Source organism: Heliangelus exortis, chromosome 18, assembly GCF_036169615.1.
Source record: "Heliangelus exortis chromosome 18, bHelExo1.hap1, whole genome shotgun sequence".
Lineage (NCBI taxonomy): Eukaryota > Metazoa > Chordata > Aves > Apodiformes > Trochilidae > Heliangelus > Heliangelus exortis.
Genome location: NC_092439.1, coordinates 3,695,973 through 3,719,700, shown reverse-complemented (window position 1 = coordinate 3,719,700; position 23,728 = coordinate 3,695,973). Strand labels below are relative to the sequence as shown.

Genomic DNA, 23,728 nt, shown 5'->3' with positions numbered 1-23,728 from the left:
ATTTGCACACCAGCTCCAATAACTGCTTCCATTGGAAGAAAAATGTGTATTTTAGCCTTACCTTCAAGCTCAACTTACATTTTCTAAACAAATATATGTTGACATGTCTCTATATGCTTGCATGGTATTTCTGAGTCACAAAATAAACATCAGTCATGGGGACTACTACTTCATATATTCTTTGAAAATCTCTGTTTCCCTTCAGTGTCACAGCTTTAAAAACCACACCAAGTCAAGCAACAATCCTGTTTTGTGACTGTGGTAAAACAGGCTAAATGAAATGGTCCCACTATCTTACTCAAGTATGTGCAACAAGAATGCACACTTAATTCCACCATGTAAAAATTAAGTTTTTACCCATCTGCAGCCACTCCTCAATAAATGAATCCTCAAAATGTCCTCAACATATGAATCTGTAAAGGCTTTACTGCTGTTTCTTGCAAAACTATACAGGCTTTCTGTGCAAACTCATTCCCTGAGCTGACTTGATGACTTCCCCAGAAACTTGGCTTCTCCTAAAATTTTTCAGCACTCCTCGAAAGCACTTGACTTTTTTAATTCCTCTATCTAATCTCAAAGAACAAGGGAAACAAAGTGGTTCCCCTGTCCCTAAATTGAGACCTTACCAAAGGATCTCCTTCAGCATCACTCACTGGAACTTGCTTGCTGGTGGAGCCTTCCCGTGCCATGGAGTAGCCATCAAAGCCCACATCTTCAGGTCTCAGCTGTAGCAGAGGAGGCCACTCATGGTGCTGGGGGGTGGCTGCCCAGGGGTAGGTGTCCATCACCCATTTGGCAGGGTCTTCCCAGGGTGCTCTCCTCCCGTACAACTGGAAAAGCATCAAAACATGGAAAACATTCCTACCAATCCGTTCAGTGCCTCCCTAACCCAAAGCCATGTGCTATCAGCTTGCAGAAAAGGCTCAGAAGGGCTGAACAAAACCAAATGAGATTTCCCTTGCCCTCATGACATACAAATTTTTAGCTGTTTGTAATGGCAATCGTGTTGGAAGTGGCTGACCACCTCCTTAGAGACCCAGTGCCCTTCTGTTGGCACCAGTTGAAGGAAAAGGGAGCCCTGAAAATAACCTCACTTAATAAAGTTGGCTTAAATAAAAGCAATACTCAAAAGAGGCCATCAATGTTGACATCCAGAGTGCAGTTCCAGCTGCCTTATCTACACTGCCTGTCGTCAGGAAACCATCAGGAATGTGTTGGAGGAAACATGAGACCTGTCATCAGGCAACAGTGATGGATGTCATAGCAAAAAGTTTTCAAGGCAGGGGAATTTCTTTGTTTTCAACCAAGACAAAGTGCCAGCAGGATTTGGCTGTGTTCATGTTCCTGTTTCAAGTGAGCACACTTTATTACAGAAGCTTTTTCTGTGTTACTGAATCCCAACATATTCTTCTTGTGATATTCAGTGAAGTTTGCTTAATCGGTTAATAAAAAGATTTAATGCTGCCTGTTTTAAAAGCATTAATACAACTTGAAGTGACTTTTTAACAGTTGACTTCTGCTTAATAATTTTCACTCTAAACATCCTCCAGCAACTGGAGTTTGTCACTGGCATTTTGTCATTTGAATTCCGAGAACTCTCCCTCTCCTGCACAGCACACAGGAGGAAAAGCAGTGGTCTAACAAAGTCCTCAGCTATCTGATGGATCTGAGGCCATTCCTGTTTCCTCTGTGCTATTTCTTCTTGTTTTGTTTTGGTTTTTTAATTTTTTGCATGCACCCATTTTGTTATCCTCCCTGTTGCCAAAGAGCTTGGGCAAAGCTTTGAGCATTTAAGTGCTGTTCTTTGCCAGAAGTCACTGGAATATTCTTGCACCACAGAAGTGAACTACTGCTTCCAGCACAACCAGATCCTCAAAATGTTGCATCCAAACAGAATGCAGAAGACTCTTTTCCTCTAGATACACAGCTAATCAACCCAAACCTGACCTTCCTATGGGGCACCAAAGTGTTTCTGCAGGTACCCATTAGGCAAGCACTGTCAGAATGACTCCTTGACAGAGATTCCTGGCCAATATTGTGGAATGACAACAGCTTTTATTCTAAATCATGGAGTCCATGTAGTCCACATGGACTGGGTTAATTTACACACACCAAAATAAATCCCTGATTCTACCAGAGTCTCCCTGTAGTGGTTACAAGCAACTTACACTGAAGTGAAACATTGATGAGAGATGTGAAGGGGAGCTTTGCAATAGATGGCAGCCAAATGCCATGTACAAACTGCAGAGTATCAAACTGCCCCAAATACCAACATCTGCTTTTTTTCTAAAGCAGAACAGAGTCCCAGCCCAGAGCAGAGGTGCCAGCAGATGGTGCTAAGCCATCTGCAACACAGCCTCCTCCCCAGCTCCAACTCCCTGCAGCCTTGAGCTCTACTGGATTCTTTTCCCAGCATAATGTCTTCAAGCTGTTGTAACCCAGATCTCCTATTTTCATCTTCTGAAATATACAGCAATAGATGTCAGTTGCTAAATGAAGAGGATTTTGTATTTTTCATGTGCCTTTGCCACCTACAAGGTCTGTGTGGGTCCTAGCTCATTTCTGAAAATTAGTTAATATGTAAAATCCCCATTTCAAGATAGGAAATAAGCACTGGATAACTACCTCACTATTGCCTTCCACTAGTTCTGTCCAGCCCTTGTCTAGAGAGAAATTAATGGGGAAAAATCAAGCAGGTTGCTTCACAAAGCACCACAGAGAAATTCCTAGAGTATGAGTGATGGTGGAAGGAAGCAGCAGAGATTTTGGGTCTTCTTTTTGCTGGTGCTGTGTTCTGTGTCAATGCACCAAGCAGGAAGAGCTGGGGTTTTACACAACCCCCTGATTTTCACATCCCTGCTTTTAAGAACAAAAAAACCTCAGCTCTGATGGGAGCAATCATTGTAAGGATCCATTTGGTTCACTTGTCTTTGACCCAAAATAGTTCTCTAAATGAGAAACAGATAGATAAAAATAGCTCTTTTTAAATTCGCAGAGATCAGAGTGAAATCAGCAGTCCACCCTTCCTTTCTGGCAAGAAATTTCATGAGAAGAGGTGTTCTCAGAGAAGCCTTTGTGGGTTTGGGGGATAGAAAACACCCTAAACCAAATCACACATTTCTAGCATTACCATGTTCATCAGCACAGCCCTGGCTGCTCTTCAGGTACTGAGGCCTTAAAGTTATCCACAGACTCAACAAAGGAGAAACTGTAGAGTAAACTGAGAAATTATTTAAATAGAAATAAATTAGCAGAATTTGGGGAAATGGGACTGAAGTGGATACAGAATCTACAGCACAGAACTTACTGATAATTTGTTGAATCATAGAATGATTCGGCTTGGAAGGGACCTCTAAACACCCTCTAGTCCAACCCCCCTCAAAGAAGCAGAGACATCCTCAACTCCATCAGGTTGCTCAGAGCCTTGTCAGACCTCACCATGAGTATCTATTTCCAAAACTGCCTTTTAAATGTTGCCCTGCCATGTTTATTCCATGAACTAAAGAATAAAAAAAGCTCATTTTTTCCACAACTGCATGTCAAGTCAAGAGCAATCCTGTGTTCAACACTTCTCCTGATTCCAATGTGATTTAATGTCATAGAGATGCTAAGAATTAATTGTGTGCAATGCTGAAAACCTTCCAGCTTGCTAAAGGAAGAGTCAGTAAGTAAGTACAGGCACCCAGTGATGATTTCATTCTGGTCTTTGAAAGAATTATGAAGGAATCCTCTAAAAAATTAATCTTGTAGACTGAGAAGTAATCAAAATACCACTGATACCCATCCTGTCACTCATTAATACATTTCTCTCCATACACAGCTGTGTCCTTCCTGTTGAGAGACCTGCCTTGCAAAGGAAAATCCTGCATAATGAAGTTAATGACCACAAAACACATTTTTCAATGTATAATTTTAAGGTGTGCTCTGGCACAGATGATTGAAAGATACTTGGGTGTCTAACTGGCCCCACTGAAAAGATGAGGAATTTGGCATCTAAACACCATTTAAAAAAAATCTAATCTGAACTTTTAGTGGTGCTTCCAAACCATGTTTCAAAACTTTTTGAAGGGAGTCATTCTGTCTGAAATGAAATACAATTAAAACTACACTCAGAAACATGCAGGTATTCAGAGAATTAGGTAGTTTTTCCTGATATTGAGCTGCCTTTTGAACAGACACCATTCAAGACTTAGGATTTACCACTTTTGCCTGCTCACCTGTAGCCCTTCCCTTACTGCCTCCAGAAGATATGGGATGATGGAGTAGTTCCACAGGTCAGTAAACCAAACTCTAGACCCATCTACATCTATCGGGCAGGAGAGGAAGAGTCGTGGACCTGGAGAGGGAAATGAAGGGGTTAAACTCAAATCATGGCCATGGTGTGCCTCAAAATGGGATCAAACAATAACTTCCATTTCTATGGATGAGAGAAGGGAAGTAGTTGTCTGGTGAACTGCTTTCCTCAAGAGCTCAAAAATCCTCTGAATCAACTAGAAAAATTATAGCCTTGAACGTGAAAACAATTAACCAGATTTGATAATACAGTTTGTACCCAGGGCTAAGAAAGAAGTCTTTTTTCTAAGAAAAATTAAACAAAAACCTAAACAACTTTTTAGAAACATACAGTCTGTCTGAGTACACTGCCATCTAAAAGCAGGGTTTTAAAGAAACCTTTTTTTAAACTGATACAGCACAAGGAAAGATACAAGGAAGCCTCTGATATACAGGGAAATCAAATCTGTACATTTCCATATGCCTGGACACATGAGCAGAGCACTTACCAATAGTAACATCAGAGGAGCTGTGAGCCTCCAAGAATTTATTCAGATGTTGCCAGACCTTGGGAATCCAATCAATGATTTTAACCAGCTCTGCATTCCTCATCCTGCCACTGATCTCTGTTTCAATCAGTTTTCTCCTCAAGAAACGGCCAAGAAAGCCTTTGACTGGCTCAGTGTGGTTGGCACACAGCACCCATCTAGTGCAGAACAGCAGAAACATCCATTACTTCTCTTTCATGCTACTGAACATACCCATTCTGGGCTAAATTTATTGTTTAGAAATTAACATCACCATCAAAATGGGTCAGGCCAGTCATATATGTCTTTTGGTAAAAATTATTCTGGCATGATGAATTTACTAGATGAAACAATTTATATTGTGCATTGTTTCAGCTTCTTTCTCATTCAGTATCTGCTTTAGCTATTATCTTATTTAAAATTTGCCAAGAGGATCAAATATCAAGCCTCTGAAAAGGAAAAGTTTTATGAAGGGCAGTTACCTTAATAACAGCACCATAACAAAGCTGCACATGTCAGGGCAGCAACTAATAGCAAATGGTATGACTCTCAGTTTGTAATTTCACTTGATAAGAACAATTTCTGATGACTCAGTAGCCATTACTCCTTTGCCAGCCCCCAAACATAAATAAGAAACATGAATAAACAGTACCTGAAATTATGGTGAAGTTGAAGATTGGGTGTTGAGGAGGTGGCTTGGTTCATTGTGCCAATAATGTATGGGCTATTAAAAAAATAAATATAAAAATAATCAAGCAAATGGTACTTTTTAGTAGGAACTCAACCTCTTCTGGGGAAGAATGGTTTTATAGTTACTTATAAGCAAATTCTCTAATTTGCTAATTCTCAGAGAAGCAGAACTCTGAGAACATCAAACTCTGAAAGCAAATCATTAATCTAAAAGCAGGACCTAAAAACACTGACTAAAAATGGGGTTTCAGTACTGAAGATCTACTGCATGAAGAGAATGCAAATCACCCAAACCCTCTACTACCACTTTTACTCCTGATTTCAGAGGAAATTATCATTTTATGAAGAAAAAAACCCTTTGAAGTGCTGCCCATGATACGGATGCTCTGGTCACCTCAGTCTATCAAATTAATCTCGTGGCTTTGTGATGATATTTTGCAACACCCATGGGCTGCCTGCACTCCTGTTCCAATATCCAATGTGTGCTGATGTTATTACTTTACCATTTGTGGTATTTGCAGTTTAGAAGTCCATTAAAGATCTCTCCCAGGGAGCTAACGTGATGCAAATTATCCAAAATGATTACAAGAGGCATATCCACAGCATTATTTTCACTGTTGCACTGGTCTGCTAGGTTGGACAGGTATTGGCGGAGTTCCTGCAGAGTATATATAATAAAAAAAAAAGGAAAATAAAACCAAAAAACCCAAGTTTTCATCAAATTGTTTGAAAGTCTTGTTAAGATAAATAACATACTGGCTTTGTCATGAAATCTGAAGCAAAAGTGCCTGTCATCTTACAAATGCACACATTTTCCAGGAGAAAACAGAAGAATATGGGCTTCTTTCATAGGTTATGCTGAACATTTTTTTTTCATTTGTGCTGTCATAATCTGACACTCAGGAGGCCTAAAATGTGGTTTTCTTTCTCTTCAGGAACTTGTTCATCCCTCCACAAACCAAACCAAACTTTGCATCCCAGCTAGGTTTGTAATATACCTTCTTGCAGCTGTGTGACTATCAAAATATTGCTGAGAAAATTTATCTGGAATAAAGCATCCCTCCCCAGAGGCCACATCTGGATGCCTGCAGTAAAGCCATGAAAGCAGCACGAGGTTGTGGGGCTGCTGCTGGGTGAAATTCTCTCAGCAGCTTTAAAACATTTATTCCATAGCAAGTCTGAAATGATACCAATGGTATAAGCACAATTTCAACCATCCCTTTCCTTAAGAGCAACCTGTGCCTGAGGCCATCAAACATACAGGTTTATTTTTTGTTTGGTTTGGTTTGTTTCCTTTAATCTAGCCATTCACTGGAGGTATATTCAGCAAAACCAGTAAAAAAGCAGAGACATGTCTTACTGGTGCAGGGATGTGCCTGGACAGCAGTCGCCCCAAACCCAGCAAATGCAGGTTACAACTGCTGCTACCTGCAGCTGCAGAAACTCCTTGACAGCCTGGAGATGCATTTGGAGGTTCTTGGAAAAATGCCCACATGCAACAGGGATTGCTCAAGCTGCTGGGGATTTTCTCAGGTGTTCAGCACTCCTCAGGCTCCTAACTACCTGAAAATCATGGCACCTTTAGGTGTTCAAATATACACCTGGAAGCTGGTTATAGCAGGCCCATAACCAGGGGACTCTGCACTTCTGAAAATCTTCAGGATTGTTCCATTCTGGATCAAAATAACACTTGAAAAGGAAAGACAGGCTTAAAGTCAGCTTTTGATGGACTACTAAAGGAGGAGCCTGGTATTTCTGATATAAGGTCACATTAATTGCCCAAGGATGCTTTCCATTTCCTCACCTTACTGGATTTATGGTCCACGTTGAAGGTTGCAATGATGCCATCAGCCAGCTCCCTGCCCTCCCTCAGGACCATGTACTCAGACAGTCGATTTGCCAGGTATGTTTTACCAGTGCCACTGGGGCCAGATAAAATAATCCTTCTGTGTTCCATCAGGAGAGAGACATAACGCTGCAGTATAGGCTTTGGGATCAGGGATTCAAACACCAGGCCATCCAAACTGTTCTCACAGATGCCTGCGAGAGAAAAAAGATCTTGGATTTAGAGATAGTCATAATTTTTGTCCAGGTTACCTGCATTTAAAAGAGTTTTTTTTTTTTTTAACTAAGCAGTCGTAATGCTGCAAAGCAATCCCAGTAGTGGAGCTTGAACACATCAAGATTAGGTGAAATAATTAGATAATCAAACTGGGGAACTAAAATGTGTGATTTTTAGGGGACATTAATAGCAATATAACCCCCCAAAAAAACCACTTAAAAGCAACATGTTTAGATCTGACCTGACCAAGCTGTTTTCTCACTCCAGAGATAAATCCCTGCCCCACTCTGATATCCCCCAAGGTTGAGAGGAGAACATATAAAGCTGCTAAAACAAGTGCCTAAGAGACCCAGGGGCTTAGCCTGGATCCTCCTTCAGCTCTCCTGGTACTTGCTCCTCAGCTGCATCCTCCAGTGTCTGAGGCCCTTTGGAAATTGCAATACAAACAATTCCAGGCCACATTTTTCCACACACAAGCCATCCAATTTGCAGTATTTCATCATGCATGCTACATATTCATCCAGAATTTACCTGTTTACTTTTGAATCACTCGACACAAAAAAAAAAAAAAACCCCAAAAAACCCAACCACCCCAGCTATCATCAACTCCCCCTACTTTCCCAACCCCTGTAATTAAAACTCCTCCTTTGTATGCAGATCCTTATCTCTTCTAACATAAAACTCCTGCTGATAAGCATTTACACAACCTCAGCAGTCACTGTAGGCAGAATTGGCTCAGAAAAAATACCCAGAGCTTCCAAATAAACAGCAGAAAGGGCAGTTGGCAGATCACACACAGAAATGTTCACACCTCAATGGTTGCTCCGAATATCAAATATTTATATAGGCAGCTTTGTATTTCAAAGGTATGTGGAAGTGTTTGTCTCTAAATTGATGAAATACATTTCCATTTTATTGAAAACTGTTATCACATACAAATCTTCAAAGTGCAAGTCAAGCCAATGCAAGTTAAATCTGAAATCAGATTGCAGCTTCATAGATATGGCTGAACCTCAAGCAATATTCCAATTGGGATTTGCTATTGGACAATGTATTCTAAATAAGCAGCATACCCTGGGTTCACATCAAGCCCTGAGTAAATTGAGATATTTCATGGCTTATTTTGTCTTCCTGCATACTGATTTCAGACCTCAGGGAACTGATTTTTCACACCAACAATCAAAAATCAAATTACTTTTCAGTCAAGTGCCACAGCCAAGTTTTGAAGTTGAGCACCTGGCAGTGCTCTCAAATACTCTGTCTGATGTACATTCAAAATGCAGAATTTTTTCCCCCAAATCCAGCTTCAGAGCACAGTTTTTACAAGAAAAGGGTTCCCTGAGACACCAAATGACAAAGGCAAACCTTAAACTCTTAGCAGGATGATATAATGACACTAATGAGAAATCTGAAAACTAAACTTTGAAAAAAAATCCAGATTTTAAGATGTCCCATGGATTCTGGGATCCCTCCTTACTGGTGCCTAGAGAGGGACTCTTCAGTGAGACCAATCAAGCAAGTTCAATGCAGAATTTTTTTACCTTGCATGAAGGAAATAACAGCTATAGTTATTTAAAAGAGGCAATGAATTTCTGAGGCTTTATTCATTTGCTGCTTAAACAACTCCACCACATCCCTTGTGGTGTGAAGTCTTCTCTGGGACAACTCCAGGCAGCAGTTCAAAATACATGGAGAAAACTGCTGTGTGTGTCATTATTCCTGATGTTACAGGCTGAAAATTTGTTCAATTTATGGACTGCACATACTGGAAATGCTGCCTTTATCAAGTGCAAGTAAATAAAAGGTAAATAAAAAATGCAGTAAATAAAAGGCAAGGACAGGAATAAGAAAACGCAATGAGAAGTTTTTACACCTCTGAGTTTCTTGACACAGAAAGGTTTGATAAAATTGTAATTACCTTTGATGGTAACTGAAATAGTGTTGTTTTCTCCAACCAGGTAGCCACAGGGCAGCAGCTCAGGTGTCTCTGCACTGTTGGTTCGTTTGATTTCCCCAATGCTGTAGCCCAGGACACTGTCTGAATTCAGCCCCAGCTGGCTGAGGGGATCCACGTGGATGATGTATTCCTAGGGTGGAAAAGGGAGATGGAATGTCAGGCAGCACTGAAACCTCTGTGCCTTGGTTCTGTGCTGTGCCAACAACAATCACAGCAAGGTCAATGTTGCTTGGAGCAGCAAAATGTCACAGGAGGGTTCAAGCAGACAGCAAACTGTGCTCACTGACCTTAAACAACCTCCTTACAACCCCATCCAGAACATCCCACTTGGTCTTCCCACTGACTCCGATGCAGCCTATGAGGAAGGTGCGAGGCCTCAAATCCTAAATGCACAGAAAAGTGAATTTAAAGTAAGAAATATATCCAAACTATCAGACATGGCTGTTAAAAGTAAGGAAATGGTTAGCTTTTTATTCTTCCTTTCTTTTTTGGTTCTTTTAAAAGATAATATTTTTTAATTTATGATGCATCTTTACCACTCTGTATGGAATCCTTCTTTCTTCTAAAATCCTTCTTTCCTACTAAACATTTTCTATGGGAGTCACAAACCTAAAGGATACTTAAGAGGTACTGATGTTAAGTAAAAGCTATTGATCAATCCATGAACAATTAAAAAACCTCTGAGAGGATAACAGTTTAGCAAAAAGGCAGAAAAGACCCCCAGGAAAATTCATGGCATGTTCATTTTTCCATTTCTTCACAATCAATTTTGTCACATTTGCAATGTTTATCCTATTTACCTCTACAAATGCTGCCATGGGCACAGAAATCTACAAATATGTATAGAAATCATGTATGATTATTTGTAAATGTAAATATATATATATACATATATGTATTTGTGACAATTTGTGCTTTGTTTGGTACATCACATCACTTCAGTTGCTAATTTTTTTAAGTTAAATCAGTTTCATCTGTTAATGCAGGTAACAAACCATAACACATCTCAGATTTATCCTGTAGCTGCACTCACTGTGAAACATTGATTTTGGGAGGCAGCAAAGTCAGTGCTGGGTAAAGATTGTGCAGCACATTCATGTGCACATTATACACATCAGGTGGGCTGCAGCTTTACAGTATCTGAAATTTATTTGGGTATTTAGGATTTTTTCAATTACTTGAGAATCAAGAACCTCTGAAAGATGTTGTTCAAAATCAGAAATTTGAACCAGGATGGTGTCTTCCAGTTTGGAGCTGTTACTTTTGAGCTGTTATTCTTGCAGACTATCAGAGCTTACCACGTTTTGGTGCACCTTCTTTATTGTATTTTGTTAATAAATTAGGTGCACATTGGATCATTTTGTCAAAATTTTACTGAAGTTTTAGAGAAAGGCCCAAAATATTTGTGCACTTTAACGTATCAGTCTTAAACAGATGCTGTGTCTGGATGCCTGGTTTTCAGAGACACTCCTGAAAGGCTTGAATTGTAACACTATCACTTAAAGCCCTGACGCACAACTACTGCAGAGAAAAATTTTAAAGCTCTACAGCAAATAAAAGCCTCCAACTCTCTGCTTAATTTCAAAGTCAATTGTATTTCCAAGCTGGGAATGAAACACTCCTCACCTCCTTCCATTTCATCTCATCCTGGAAGTTGACAACTATTTTGACGTGTCTGCCTCCTTCTTTCCGGGCTGAGCCATCTCCAGTGTCATCTAACAGCATGTCTGTGAACAGAAAACATCAACAGCTTCACACAATAACACTGAAGACAGTTCTGCTTTATGCCAACACACCTATTGCAGTCAAACATCTGGCCTTCAAATGCCCTGAGGTAAAAACCTCAGAACCAGGTGTCCTGACTTCCCGAGCAAATATCAGGATCCCTCTTAAAAACTGACGGTCATTGAAAATGATGTCAGCAACCCTCTATTTCCCTTCTTGTGATATATCCCCAGGCAAAAATAGACCATAAAATGGCTTCAAACATGACTCTTGGCAGCTGAGGTCATAATTGGACAACTCCAGTTTAGGGTGTAGCAGCCCTGTGACGACATTTTTTAAAAGAAGGCTTTTTGCCAGCTCCTGACATAGATCCACACCTCAACTGTTCGTAATTTTCATGCTTTTTTTTCCGTGGCTAACCAACCCAAATCTTTCAAGTGCAGGATAAAACCTGCCCACTGCCTTTCTCATTAAACTCACCGAGACTGGTTGACTCCGTGAGGTTCAAACTGTGTTGAGAGAGCCCCACTGAATGTCTTGGAGAGGATGAAATGGAAACCTGAGACTGAGCCCTGCTACAGCTGCCGTGGTTTTCAGATTTCAGTCGGTCATTTTCTGCTTTTAATTTTTCAATCTCACTCTGGAAAAGACAAGTCAGGAGTTAGAAGGCCTAGTGAAAACGTACACTTAAGAGAAAGCACCATTAGTCACTTAAGAATAAATAATACTTTAACAGAGACACCATTTTCATAGTATTTTAATTCCTTTTAATAAATTAATGATATTAATTATTACAACATCCCTTCGATTAAGCTTTCTGAAGTATCCTAGAGAAAAATAAACACGTGGAAATTCACTAAACACTGAAAAGCAGCTTCTTTATAACAGAAATAGGAACATTTGAGGAGGTTGCAGTCTACAACATGATCTCCCTGTGGCTTTCTTGATTTGCAATGGTTACAGCTGCAGTGCTGAGGGAAGCAGAAATCATGTCTTAACAAAGGTGCAAGGTTTATCACTGCCATAAAGCTAGACCTAACTTTAAGTAAGCATTCAAAACCTTCAAATTTACTTCCTTTTAGATCTTCCCTGCATGGCCTCAACACAGATTGCAGGATGTGGTGTGTTTGTTTCTTACCTGCATTCTGTTCATCGCCTCCCGGAGCTGATCCAGCTGATGAGCAGAGCTGAGGGCTTCGAGACGGATATCAGTCAGCTTCATCTCCTTGTCTCTCAGCTCATTTCGTAACTGCATGACTGTTTCAGCTTCACTGTCAGTGCATTCAGAAATCCTGGATTGAAAAAAGATCCTGAATGAGACCATTTGTCACTTTTCAGACAGCGTTGTTCCATAATTTATTAGAGAAAGAGGGAAAAAAAAATCCTTTTATTTTGTAGCTAGCAGGTAACAGTTTGGGCTTATTAGATTAGTGATGCCATAAACCAGATATTCAATAGGTCATGGAAACATTAGGAACTAGTGAAATAAACATGTCTGAGGGTTGTTATTTTTCTTTAATCAGCATCTGTAACAGAATTGTGGAAGTTACTTCCTATTGGATAGGCTGCATCTTTTTTTCATGGGAGTTGCCATAAAGGAAAACTTGTAAAGCCAAAATCTAAATAAATTTAGGGGGTGTAGGCAGTAAAAGCAGTTAGTTGGAGATTGATGAGTTTACAGACAGATTTAAAGCTCACCAGGTGTGCACAGCTGGCTTTCCCTGAACTGTTCTGGAGGGCTTCAGGACTCTACACCTATTGAAGCATGATAAATTCCTGCTTGCTTTAGAGCAATCATGCTTCAAACATTTTGGTGGCATTTTTCTTCCCTCCTCCCACAGAAAAAGATTCTGGGTGAATAACATTTCAACACATTCATAAGTGTACCTATAGAAAGATCAATTACACAGTTGCATGCTTTGAGGGACATTTTCTTGAAAATGTTTCTCCCTAAATCAGGCTAATGAGAGAAGTTTTCCCCACCAAAAAGCCAGTAAGACAAAATATATATGTTTTACTTCTACTTCAGCATTCCCTCCATTTGCACACTTACTTTTTTCTCATGTCTAGCCTTTTGGCTTTCATGTCAGGATGAAACATATGCACACAGCACTTTGACTGCTGATAGATGGGATCATTTTCTGACAATTTGCTGGCCTTAAGATTTCTGAAGCATAATTTGCTGTTGTCACCAGAAATTCACTGAGTTAGGTTCAAGAGACTAAAAAATCAACGGGGGATTATCTTCTGCTCCTAACACTTCATCATTATTATAAGGCTGGAAACTATTCCTACTGTCTACACTTCTTCATGGATATATAAATTCTACTTTTCTATCCCCTGCCTGTAGTCTCCTTTGACTACAGAACATTCCAAAGAGGCAGCAGCTGAAAGTGTGATCTTTGTTCATTCTTTTGTCAGTATGACAGGGCTGAGGGTTGTACCCAAAACACTTAACAAACACAGCCCCCCTCTGGGGTATAAAATCAGTGATGTTTGGGAATCAAACTGACTGGTGCCAACAGAGCAGCCCTGACCCACAGGACAACCCCATCTGGCCCACTATGGCTTTTTATACAGATGTGCAGATCCTTAAACAGAAGAACCAACATGGACAGGATGCTGGAAGGTACATTTTGTCCCTGCTTGTTTTGGAAAACATGGGATCTCTCCAAAGCATGCTCTTTCTCCTTCCCTCTACCAATGCAGCCAGATGCCTTCCACTACATTTTCTATTTAAAAAAAAAAAAATCACTTACAGCGAATTGGAATGGGAAGCTCTCAGCAATGGGGTTGAAACAGTTGAGTTGTGGTGTGGTAGCTTTGGTGAAGAAGGTAACGAAGAATCAGTCATCTCCTCAATATCTGAGTGAGAAGATGCTGACTTGGGGGATTTCTTTTTACCAAAAGCTTGCTTGAAGGAGCTGCGTAACTGAGAAAACAAGACCACAACAACAGGCACATCACTGAGGAGGAAACCAGGCCAAAAAAAGCCACAGAGTAAAAACTCTCACATGCAAATTCTCCAAATGATACAGCCAGACTTGCATGTAATTTAACACGGGTAAAAAATAATGAAATAAAATAATAAAAAAGCTTTTTTTCCCCTTAACTACTTTATGAGATTAATAAGGTCAATAGGACTGGATAGCAATGCTTCTGAATTTTCAGACAACTATTTTACAGCAAACTCTGTTCAGTGCAACAAGCTTTACAGTGATGTTGTAGCAACTTGCAGCTCTAATTTAAGGTGGCTCAGACAAGGTTAATGATGCTGAACTGGTTAGTGATGTGCATGGGGGGGGTTAGCTTTGTATCTCATAGTTTAAAGTAGGTCTTCCTTACCTCATTAACCTGCCGGAAGAAGAGCAAGCAAAAGGAAGAGGGGGAAGGAAAAAAGACATGTTTTAACAGATAAAGCCAGTGATAAGGAAAGCTTTGGATTTCTAAGAAAAACATGACCAATAATCAACAAAGACCAACTTTTCCAAAACCAGGTGAGTCAAACAACATATGAGATTTTTTCCATTATTTGAGGGAGACACCAGCCCCCAATCTGCTAACCATTTAAATTATCTTTCTCAGACAGGATGTTTGGCTGACAGCCACATTAACAGTGTGTTTTTCCTTGCAGGAACAGGTATTCCATCAGGTGAAAAGATGGAATCTTCTCTACGTAGCTGCAATTAAAATAACCTTTTCTCATGTGACTGCAATTTTCCAAACAGCAAAAAGAATAAATATTCATGTGATTAAACTGATGTCATCCTGACATCCTGATTCAACAGTTTTCACAAAGTGCTTGTTCAACACTCTTGTATCTCAGGTTTAAATTTTAGACTCAGCTGTGGAGTCTCAGTTTGGACTTCATGACTCTCATGAGTTTCTTCCAACTCAGGGTATTCTATGAACATTGTTTAATGCTATCACACATTACATGTGTAAACAGGCTGGCTTAATATGAACTAAATTTATTTATAAATTAGACAACTTCTACAGTGAGAAATGTTGAAAATCTGGTGTTTTGGATCTGAATAGACAGCTGCATTGTTTTTATATATAACAGAGAGATCTGGGCTGTAACTTCCTCAATATTTGTGGAATGAACAATGTGTGAGCCAGACTCAATTTTTTTTGGTGGATTACTGATTAAATATTTAGTTTTAATTTTACAGCAGTGATGTACTGATTTTTAACGACAACATATCCTGTTTCTTCTACTTCATGAAAACCCTGTTTATTTTTCTTTATAATAAGATGTTTCCTTAACCTATTTTACAAATAGTCATCTGTTGAATGAGATGTGTAGGCTGATGTAGGATAATACCTACTGGGTTACAATAATAAAGAAGAGAGAAGCTAAAGCAAAAACCTAAAGTGTTTATCTTAACTAAGGCTTAATGATTACAAAAGGTCTGTGTCACAAATTAAAAGTCACAAGCAATTGAGCAATTACAGCAATTTAGTTCATCTGTAACTAATGTATAGCCCAGCACAAGAAAGATTTGGAGATGACATTGTTTCCATTCAAGCTATTATTTAAAGGCAGAGTGGAAATACTGTTGTTATGAAGGAACTGGCAAGATATCAAAATGAAACCCCTGGGAGCAGAGAGACATAAAAACAGGAACCTGCTCAGGTAACTGTTCCTTACAGCTCAGGAGTTTTACAAACATTTCTGAGGTTATTGTGCAAATACAAATCAAGCTTCTACCAGCTCCAAACACATTTTGTGCCTATAGAGGTTCAGCCAAAAGATTCAGGGAGATTTAAATTCAGTGGGAAGGAAGGAGTGGACTGCATTACTGGCTACAATAAAGGATCTAGGGACTTCAGTCCAAACTACAATCCAACTAGGTTGCTAAGGCAGTTAGGATCTAATCCAAAATGGAGTTTAATATAATGTACCTTTCCTCCAGTACAGGGTACCTGGTACACAGTACATGATAAGCAAAGAGAGAAAAAATGGGAAATTAAAGGTAAGTATTGCAAACTCTTGCAAAATCAATGTCCATCACAATAAATTTTTACAGACTGGTAATTATTTTTTTGTTGTAGAACTCCACAATAATGCTCAGAGTTCTCAAAAAAAGTATTTAACACATTCACTTAAAAGAAAGCCCTACAAGCCAAAAAGAAAAAAAAAAACCCAAAGCAACTAAGAATGATTTCTTGTTGTGAATTTGTTTTAATGACAGACGTTGAGTTTTCCCTAAGGGGTTGGCCACCGCATTAGTTTTAATCAGAACTGATCTTTGACAGCTATTTCTAATTTAAAACTGGCCTTTTGGCTGCTAAGCTAAAACTCAATCCTGGGTAGAGTCAACACAAGCAAATACATCACTTACAACTCAATTAAGCCTTCAAAAGAGAGTTTACAGAGGATTTCACCAGTGCACAGTCCTTGTCTCACGAGGGGAGGAGGAAGGAGGAGCCGAGCAGCTGGATTTCACCCTACATCTTCTGCCTATTTTATAGAAACCTCATGCAATCTGTTGCAATGCACTCACCCAGTTCTTCCTCTTCTTTTTCTTTGAATCACTCTCAATGTTGCTCCCCACACTGGAGTGACTGGTGGCACTGTTGATACTGGAGACACTATCTGAAGAGTGCTGCCTCCGGATCCGCAGGTCACCGGGCTGAGCAGCTCCAGGTCCTGCAGATGAGGTGTCAAAATAATAAATAATAAGAAATTGGATGAGAGTGTCAATGACTGGGATAAGTAAGAGAAGTGAGATAGGACACGACTGCAACCTGAGCTTAGATTGGAAATGGCTGAAAATCCTAAAGAAAATAAAGCCTGACAGCTTGGAGAGATGGGGACCTCTGCTCCTTGCTGCCCCACGTCATTGTCTGTGTGGGTGAATCACTGAATTCTTAAATTCATTGAACTCAAACTTCAGGTGAAGAAGCTTTGTTAAAACACCTTTTCAAAACATCCATTTACTTCTGCAGAACTGACTGCACTAATTACACAGATACCCATTTCAAATCCCCACTTGACACCAAACAAGCAACCAGAGCATGGTCATGAGACAAAGATGATCTCAGGTGGTTACACCAGCTATCACCAAGAGGTCTGAAGCCCCACAAGGACCACACTGCCACTACCTGTAGTGCTTTTGCTTCTCACCTTTGCAGTTGAGCTCTGGTGTGTTGATGACTCCATTGATGGCAGCCTGGGCAGCAGCATTCTGCTTCTTTAGTAGTTCAATTGTCTTCCTCAACTCGTTCAGTTCTGAGTCCTTGAAAAAAAAAAAAAAAAAAAAAAAAGTGATATGTTGGAAAATGCAATTATATCTCCCTGCATCAAAGAAGCCACATTTCCATCTAAGCATTGGTAGCTGGTAGGAAATTTAACAAATCTGTGTGTATGGGGATAAGAAAATAATGAAGCCTCAACAGGGCTGCAAAACAGCACATGCTACAAGTAATGGATGTGCTCTGCAATACAGAAATCATGTGCATTCAAGTATTCTGTCCCAAAACCTAATATTACCTCTCTTGCAAAGCTTTTTCTTGGGGTTTCTCTTGACCATGCACATGTGTGGATGAAATTGAAAAAGATTTATTATTAAAATATGAAATACTCAATACTGGTGTCCAAAGCAACAATTTTTAAGAATAACTTGATCAGCTGTTGAAACATCCCAACAAAGAAAACAGGTATTTTCTACATATTTTTTATTACATTTTACTCTATCACCACTGTGATTTCTCTCCCTCCACAACTACAACAGAAGGAGCACAAGTAACAATGCTGGAAACAGAAATTTAAGGCCTCCCCAGATATTTTTCAAGCTTGCCTTTTGTTCTGCTGTCATGGTCAGGCTCTGCAGTCTGATGGTCATATTCCCCAGGCTCTGCTCAAATGCTGCCACCAGGTGAGCCTGAAAATTAAAGCATATGGAAGTTGTTGCTTCACTCCCCCCAAACCAGGCTATTTTCTGCCAGGTGCTTTATCAGCTGATAAACAGCTCAAAGACTTCTCCAGTATTTGAATGCACCTTGCCTGCAGCCAAGGTCCATGTGCTAAACATCACCCCAAGCTGCCTCTTGGCCAATGTTTTGGGGTTTTTTTCATTTCCCATGAAGCACTGAGAACCCAATATTGATTATATTAAGGACATCGATAAAGAGCTGAAATTGACTGAGAAGTGTAAGGAAGGAAAAGTAGATTGAGAAGATGGAAAGGAACTTGATAAAAGTGAACTATAATTCTAGTGCCATGATATGGCCTTGCTTTAAGATACCCATGTGTATTTATTTATAGATATATGTATAAATATAACATATATATCTATATATATCCATATCTAGATGCAGTTGCACATGCAGCTGAACACAGGCATAATTCCATATGTATCTTTATCACCAGCCACAATAATCTATACTAACCACAGCAAATACTATTTTATTTCTCCATTATAAACACTTTTATACACACAGCAACAATACTGTGTGAAAGCTTTCCAAGGGGAAAAAAGGACATTCTCTCACCTAAATATATACAGAATAGCAAATCCTTTCAGAGAGCTATTCCAGACTTATTCAGCAGCAGCACACAGCTGACTTATCCTAAACAACTGTTCTGAAAACAAACAGGAGCAGTACAATAACACTGGGATGTGCATCTCTCATTCCCACCAACCCCTATGAAAATAACCAGAGCTGAGACTGTGAGAAAACAGCAAAATGTAATTTAAACCCTCATGCTACCCATGGATGAAAATCCAAATATTTATTTTACAAACAGGGACTGCAAAGCTTCTGTTGGGGAGGATGAACAGGGAAGAACAAAACTGATATTCAGGAATCCTCAGCAACACTTTGCAAGGAAAAAATACTTGGCAAGGGCAAAAAAAGTGGATTAATAATGGAATAGAAACCTTTAATGCTTTGAACCGAGTCTCCAGAAAAAGATGCTCTTTCAAAACCAGATCAGGCACCTTGAAATTATTCCTATCTGGAGTCTGTCCAGTGAGTTAGAGAAAAGAGTTATTTTCATGTTCTAGCTGGAGTGAAACCTCTTTAAATTCTTGTTCCTGATGGCCTGAGAAGCACCAAAAGCTGCTGTGTCTATACCAGAAAATGCAGGGGAAAAAAATAAATGAAGTAAAGAGATTAATTGAAACTCCCTAGACTAAAAGCATTCTATTAAAAAAATCTTGTGGAAAGTAAGTGTCTGTAAAGCAGTGTCTTAACAAAAAGCATCTATTAGTCTTAACTTTTTTGGGAAGAGACCTGACCTTTTACATGGAAAAAGAGTATGTTCTCTGGAAATAAGTGACTGGAGATAAATACATTAGTAGGAGAGTTACAGCAACATCTCTGCAGCAATCTGTTACTCATTTATGGACAAATCAGGGGCAGGTCCAAGTCTAAGAAGTTTAAATTGCATTAATGAACAGGAACATTTTAGTGAAGTGAATGAAGCAAAAATGAATTATTATCAATATCATAAATGATGCTAACTTTTGGGGTGGCAAATCCCCCCCAGAAAAACAGAAATTATCCCAGAGAAAATCAAACTGTACAGCAGCAGCAGGTTAAAAATGAGTTTCTGCAAAGAACCAAGGCAGAACCAGATGAGTTGCACAGCTAACAGGTTCCTTGTTTGTAGGACATGAGCTGGGTTATTAAAAAACATGATAAATATCTATGCAAGAGAATCTGGTCTTGCCTTTTCATACATAAAAGAAACTTCTGGATAAAAAACAACTCGTGTAGTCAGTCCCCTTTGTATTTGAAAGGCAAACTCAAGTTTTAACTTTTGGAAAACTTAAAAAAAAATTTCTTTTCCTATGGGAAAGTGACTGAGTGGTTACATGCAGTCCATGTAACCTTCTCCATTAGCTGTGCTCCTGGTTTTGGAAGCTGGCTGAAGCACAGTCATGCCTGCAGTGCACACCCCAGTAGATTACCCCTCAAGTTCCCCCTATTTAGAGAGCTGCTGGACAGGAATGCCCTCTGCAGTAGCCTCCATTCTGATGTTTATCCATTCCCACAAACCAGGATGTTGGTAGGATCCAGTTTGATAATTATTCATCTGCAAGTTATTTACTCTAGAACTGCTTATTTTCATAGCAAGCTTCTGGTTTGCAGATTTCTGCTATCTGTGACTACAGCACAGAACTCATAAATAAACTTGCTCAGGGTCACGCATCATGTTGCCTCATCACCTCCTGGCTTTCAAATATTTTCTTTTTTTTTTTTCCCCTCAAGTGTCTTACATTACTTATTCATCAAATTCCTTGGAGAAAACAAGAACTACTGTCTGCAGTGGTTAAAAATGAGGAATTCCTTAGACATAACTTTAAATCAGTTCTCAGAGCCCCTTTTGCCACTGTTACCTGTCATGCCTCTAGCCCACATCTTGCAATAGTAAAATGCATTTCAAACCCTATTTCTACTGATTTTTATTCCTAATAATTATTAGTTTCATCTGTATCTCATCCCACCCAAATGTCAAAGCAAAACACTATTTACAACAAAAAAATACCCCACCCTCAATGATTTTCTCAACACATGAAGATGATTCACATAGATCTAAAGCAGAATGAGTATTAAAATTCAGTATTTAAAGAAAGACCCAAGACAGTTGAGTAGGACAGAAGATGTTATTTTTGGGAAGGTCCCACATGCATGCAGTTATTCTTTTAAACACCCAGGTAATGTGAACCAAAAGTTAGACACGTTGATTTTTTCTGCCACTTAAAAAACTGGGGTGGGAAGTGGTGCATTAAATGCATTCCCTGGCAGTGTTCTCAGAGCTGTACTCACATTGGCAGTCAACTGAGTTGTCAGAGCTGAGACTTTTTCTTGGGATGCATCCAACTCTCTTCGTAGCTTCCGAATCTATATGTTTGAAGAAAGCACTTTTACTGCACCATGATTTGGAGTAATCACAACAAGACACAAAATCCTGACAGAACATCTGTGCCTGTCAGGCACTGTGTGCTCTTACCTCTGACTGGCACTTTTCTTCAGGCTATAAAATAAAAACAGAAAAAAATAGATGAGGATATTATAACATCACCAGCCTGACAATTCTAGATTATTTCTCAGGTCTGTTTTTCTTTTTTCAGTTGAAAAACTCATGTGAATTCCTCATTTTGGGTTCCTGCATCCAGATGCAATCTAAGATTACCTCCTCATTTATTTTCTCAACAGAAAAAGAAACCAAGCTGCTTGTACAGCACTTCTTCCTGCACTTCCTAGCCTGCCAAGCAGTGCAACCCAGGAGTCTGACCCGTGGAAGGATGAAGCCCTGACTGTGTGTAAGGGATTGCCTGAAGCTCTGCAGGCTCAGGACTGTCACAGAACACAGCAGATCCCAGGAAATTCTTGGTTTTTCCCATGCTCTGCTTGGGATGGAGCTCAGCTTTTTGCATTCCAAATGCAAAATAATAAGTTACTTGAGTGCTGCCTAGGGATTGTGGTGATGAAAAGCTGAGCAGACACAACTGAGGATTATCTGAGGCTGCAAAGTGGATGTACTGACCATCCACTGTGGTCTGCATGATCAGACTGTGGCTACTACAGCTTGTTGCTAACCAGAGTTATCAGCAAAGAGAAATATATGGTAGGAAGTTGCATACTCCACCACTCTTATGCAAACATGTCCACTACCAGCCTCCACAAAAATTATACCCATAAACCATGCTATTAAGAGCCACTGCTGCTTGGGCAGCAAAAGCATCAACCAGAGCTTAGGAATAGCTGCTGAGTGCTCTTCTTGTGGCTCTCAGGGTTATAAACAAAAGCCCAAAAAAAAAAAGACCTGTTTCTAACTTTCCAATATGTTATCTGGTTTGGCTTCATAGGGACTTTGCTTGAGACAAGTTCAATAACAAAACTAACAAAATAATTTTTGAATTTATTAGCAAGCTCTTAGGGTCAGGCTACACATGCAGCTTCCTAACAGTGAAACATGTGAAAAAACACTAAAAAAAAAAAAAAGTTCTTCCATGTACCCTTGCATCATGTGTTTGTTTCAGGTGTGGATGTCTGGGAAGCATGAAGGTGCATCATGCTTGCATAAGAATGTGAAGCTGAAGACCTTATTCAATTAACAGATATTTTAGAAGTAATTATTATCCACTGCTTTTCAAAAGGGTTGTGCTTAAAGGGGGCCTCCAAGAAAGGTGGAGACAAATTTTTTTGTAGGGCCTGGAGCACTAGGACAAGGAGCAGTGGTTTTAAGCTATAAGAGGGTGCATTTAAACTAGATAGAAGGAATAAATTTTTTAAAATGAGGGAGGTGAAACAGAAGAAGAGGTTGCCCAGAGAGGTGATGATGCCCCAGAACTATTCTAGGCCAGGTTGGATGGGACTCCAAGCACTCTCATTGAGTTGAAGATGTCCCTGCTCATTGCACAGGGGTTGGGCTACATCCCCTCCAACTCAGCCTGTTCTATGATTTTTAAGAAACTCCCCAAACCTTTTATCAGGCTGGCTGGGATATCCACAGTCTGCCACAGTAAATGGAAAATCTTTCATCAGGCTATTAGAAAATCAGCAAATGCAACACGCATTTGAAAACTCCAGTATTTTTAAACTCCAGCAAGCCTTATTTTAACATCAAATAACCTAACTGAAGAGTCACTTCTGGAGAAAATATTACTGGCACAGTGAACAAATATTTTCTTTAGAATTATTAAAACCTGTGCATTAAGAAACTTACTCAAACATCTTTAGTATCAAATCGTTATTCCAAGGCTGGAATGACTTTAAACAGCAAATTTTAGGTGCTTTAGATAATGAAGCTCAAATCTCCTTAGATCTACTGAGGTCCTTTGTAGCAAAGCTTATTTAATGTAGCTGTAAAATACTGAATAAAAAATAAATTGCTGCTTTTAGGCCATTAGCATCTGTGTTTAATGTTGATACTGTTAAATATCCACAGACATCTTTATGAATGTAAACACTTTTTTCATAGCTAGCATTCAGAACACAACCAAATGAAAAATGCTTTTTTTTTTTTTTTTTTAAAAAAAAATCTCCTCCCTGAATGGCAAAAATAATTAGCACAACAGTAGCAATGAATTAAATTAGCAAAACCAATTAGTTTATTTCATTATACTCACTGTTGAATATATAGATGATGTACTTGATACCAAAGAGAGAGAAGAACCATGCACTAAAGGAAAGAAAATAAACACAATGAATATAAATACAGCAAACCCACAGTGGATTCATCACAGATAATCCACTGCCAGTGATCAGCCTGCTGAAGAAAGAGTTTCACAAATTTCATCAGCCAGCACAAACTTAATTATATTATTGCACCATTAATGTAGTTTGAAGAATGCATGGCCAGGTAGTACAATCCATAAACTTTGATTTGCTAGAATTGTTTTAACAATTTATTAGTACTTGGTTTTCTTTTGAAAAGTGAGGTGTGGTCACAAAGATTGAAAAATTTTGATGAAAAGTTGTTCAGAATTAAGTATTTCTTATGGCAACTTAAGACTCCTACAAAAGGGCTTACTC

At 39.3% G+C, this 23,728-nt stretch overlaps 1 protein-coding gene across 9 annotated transcripts in view; it reads right to left on the bottom strand.

The window, feature by feature from the left end:
* NAV2 (neuron navigator 2) overlaps nt 1-23,728 on the bottom strand; it is a 345,652-nt gene that overhangs the window by 3,983 nt on the left and 317,941 nt on the right. For all 9 annotated transcript variants that reach the window (XM_071762477.1, XM_071762479.1, XM_071762480.1 and 6 more), the window contains 18 exons: nt 23,323-23,375; nt 21,201-21,224; nt 21,017-21,091; nt 18,040-18,123; nt 17,367-17,478; nt 16,744-16,889; nt 13,993-14,165; nt 12,372-12,525; nt 11,714-11,873; nt 11,135-11,235; nt 9,796-9,891; nt 9,470-9,638; nt 7,294-7,529; nt 5,993-6,147; nt 5,452-5,523; nt 4,782-4,978; nt 4,218-4,336; nt 627-830 (listed from right to left, as the gene is read on the bottom strand). In XM_071762477.1, the coding sequence (XP_071618578.1) occupies nt 627-830; nt 4,218-4,336; nt 4,782-4,978; nt 5,452-5,523; nt 5,993-6,147; nt 7,294-7,529; nt 9,470-9,638; nt 9,796-9,891; nt 11,135-11,235; nt 11,714-11,873; nt 12,372-12,525; nt 13,993-14,165; nt 16,744-16,889; nt 17,367-17,478; nt 18,040-18,123; nt 21,017-21,091; nt 21,201-21,224; nt 23,323-23,375 (2,330 nt within the window). The remainder of the gene's footprint in view (nt 1-626; nt 831-4,217; nt 4,337-4,781; nt 4,979-5,451; nt 5,524-5,992; nt 6,148-7,293; nt 7,530-9,469; nt 9,639-9,795; nt 9,892-11,134; nt 11,236-11,713; nt 11,874-12,371; nt 12,526-13,992; nt 14,166-16,743; nt 16,890-17,366; nt 17,479-18,039; nt 18,124-21,016; nt 21,092-21,200; nt 21,225-23,322; nt 23,376-23,728) is intronic.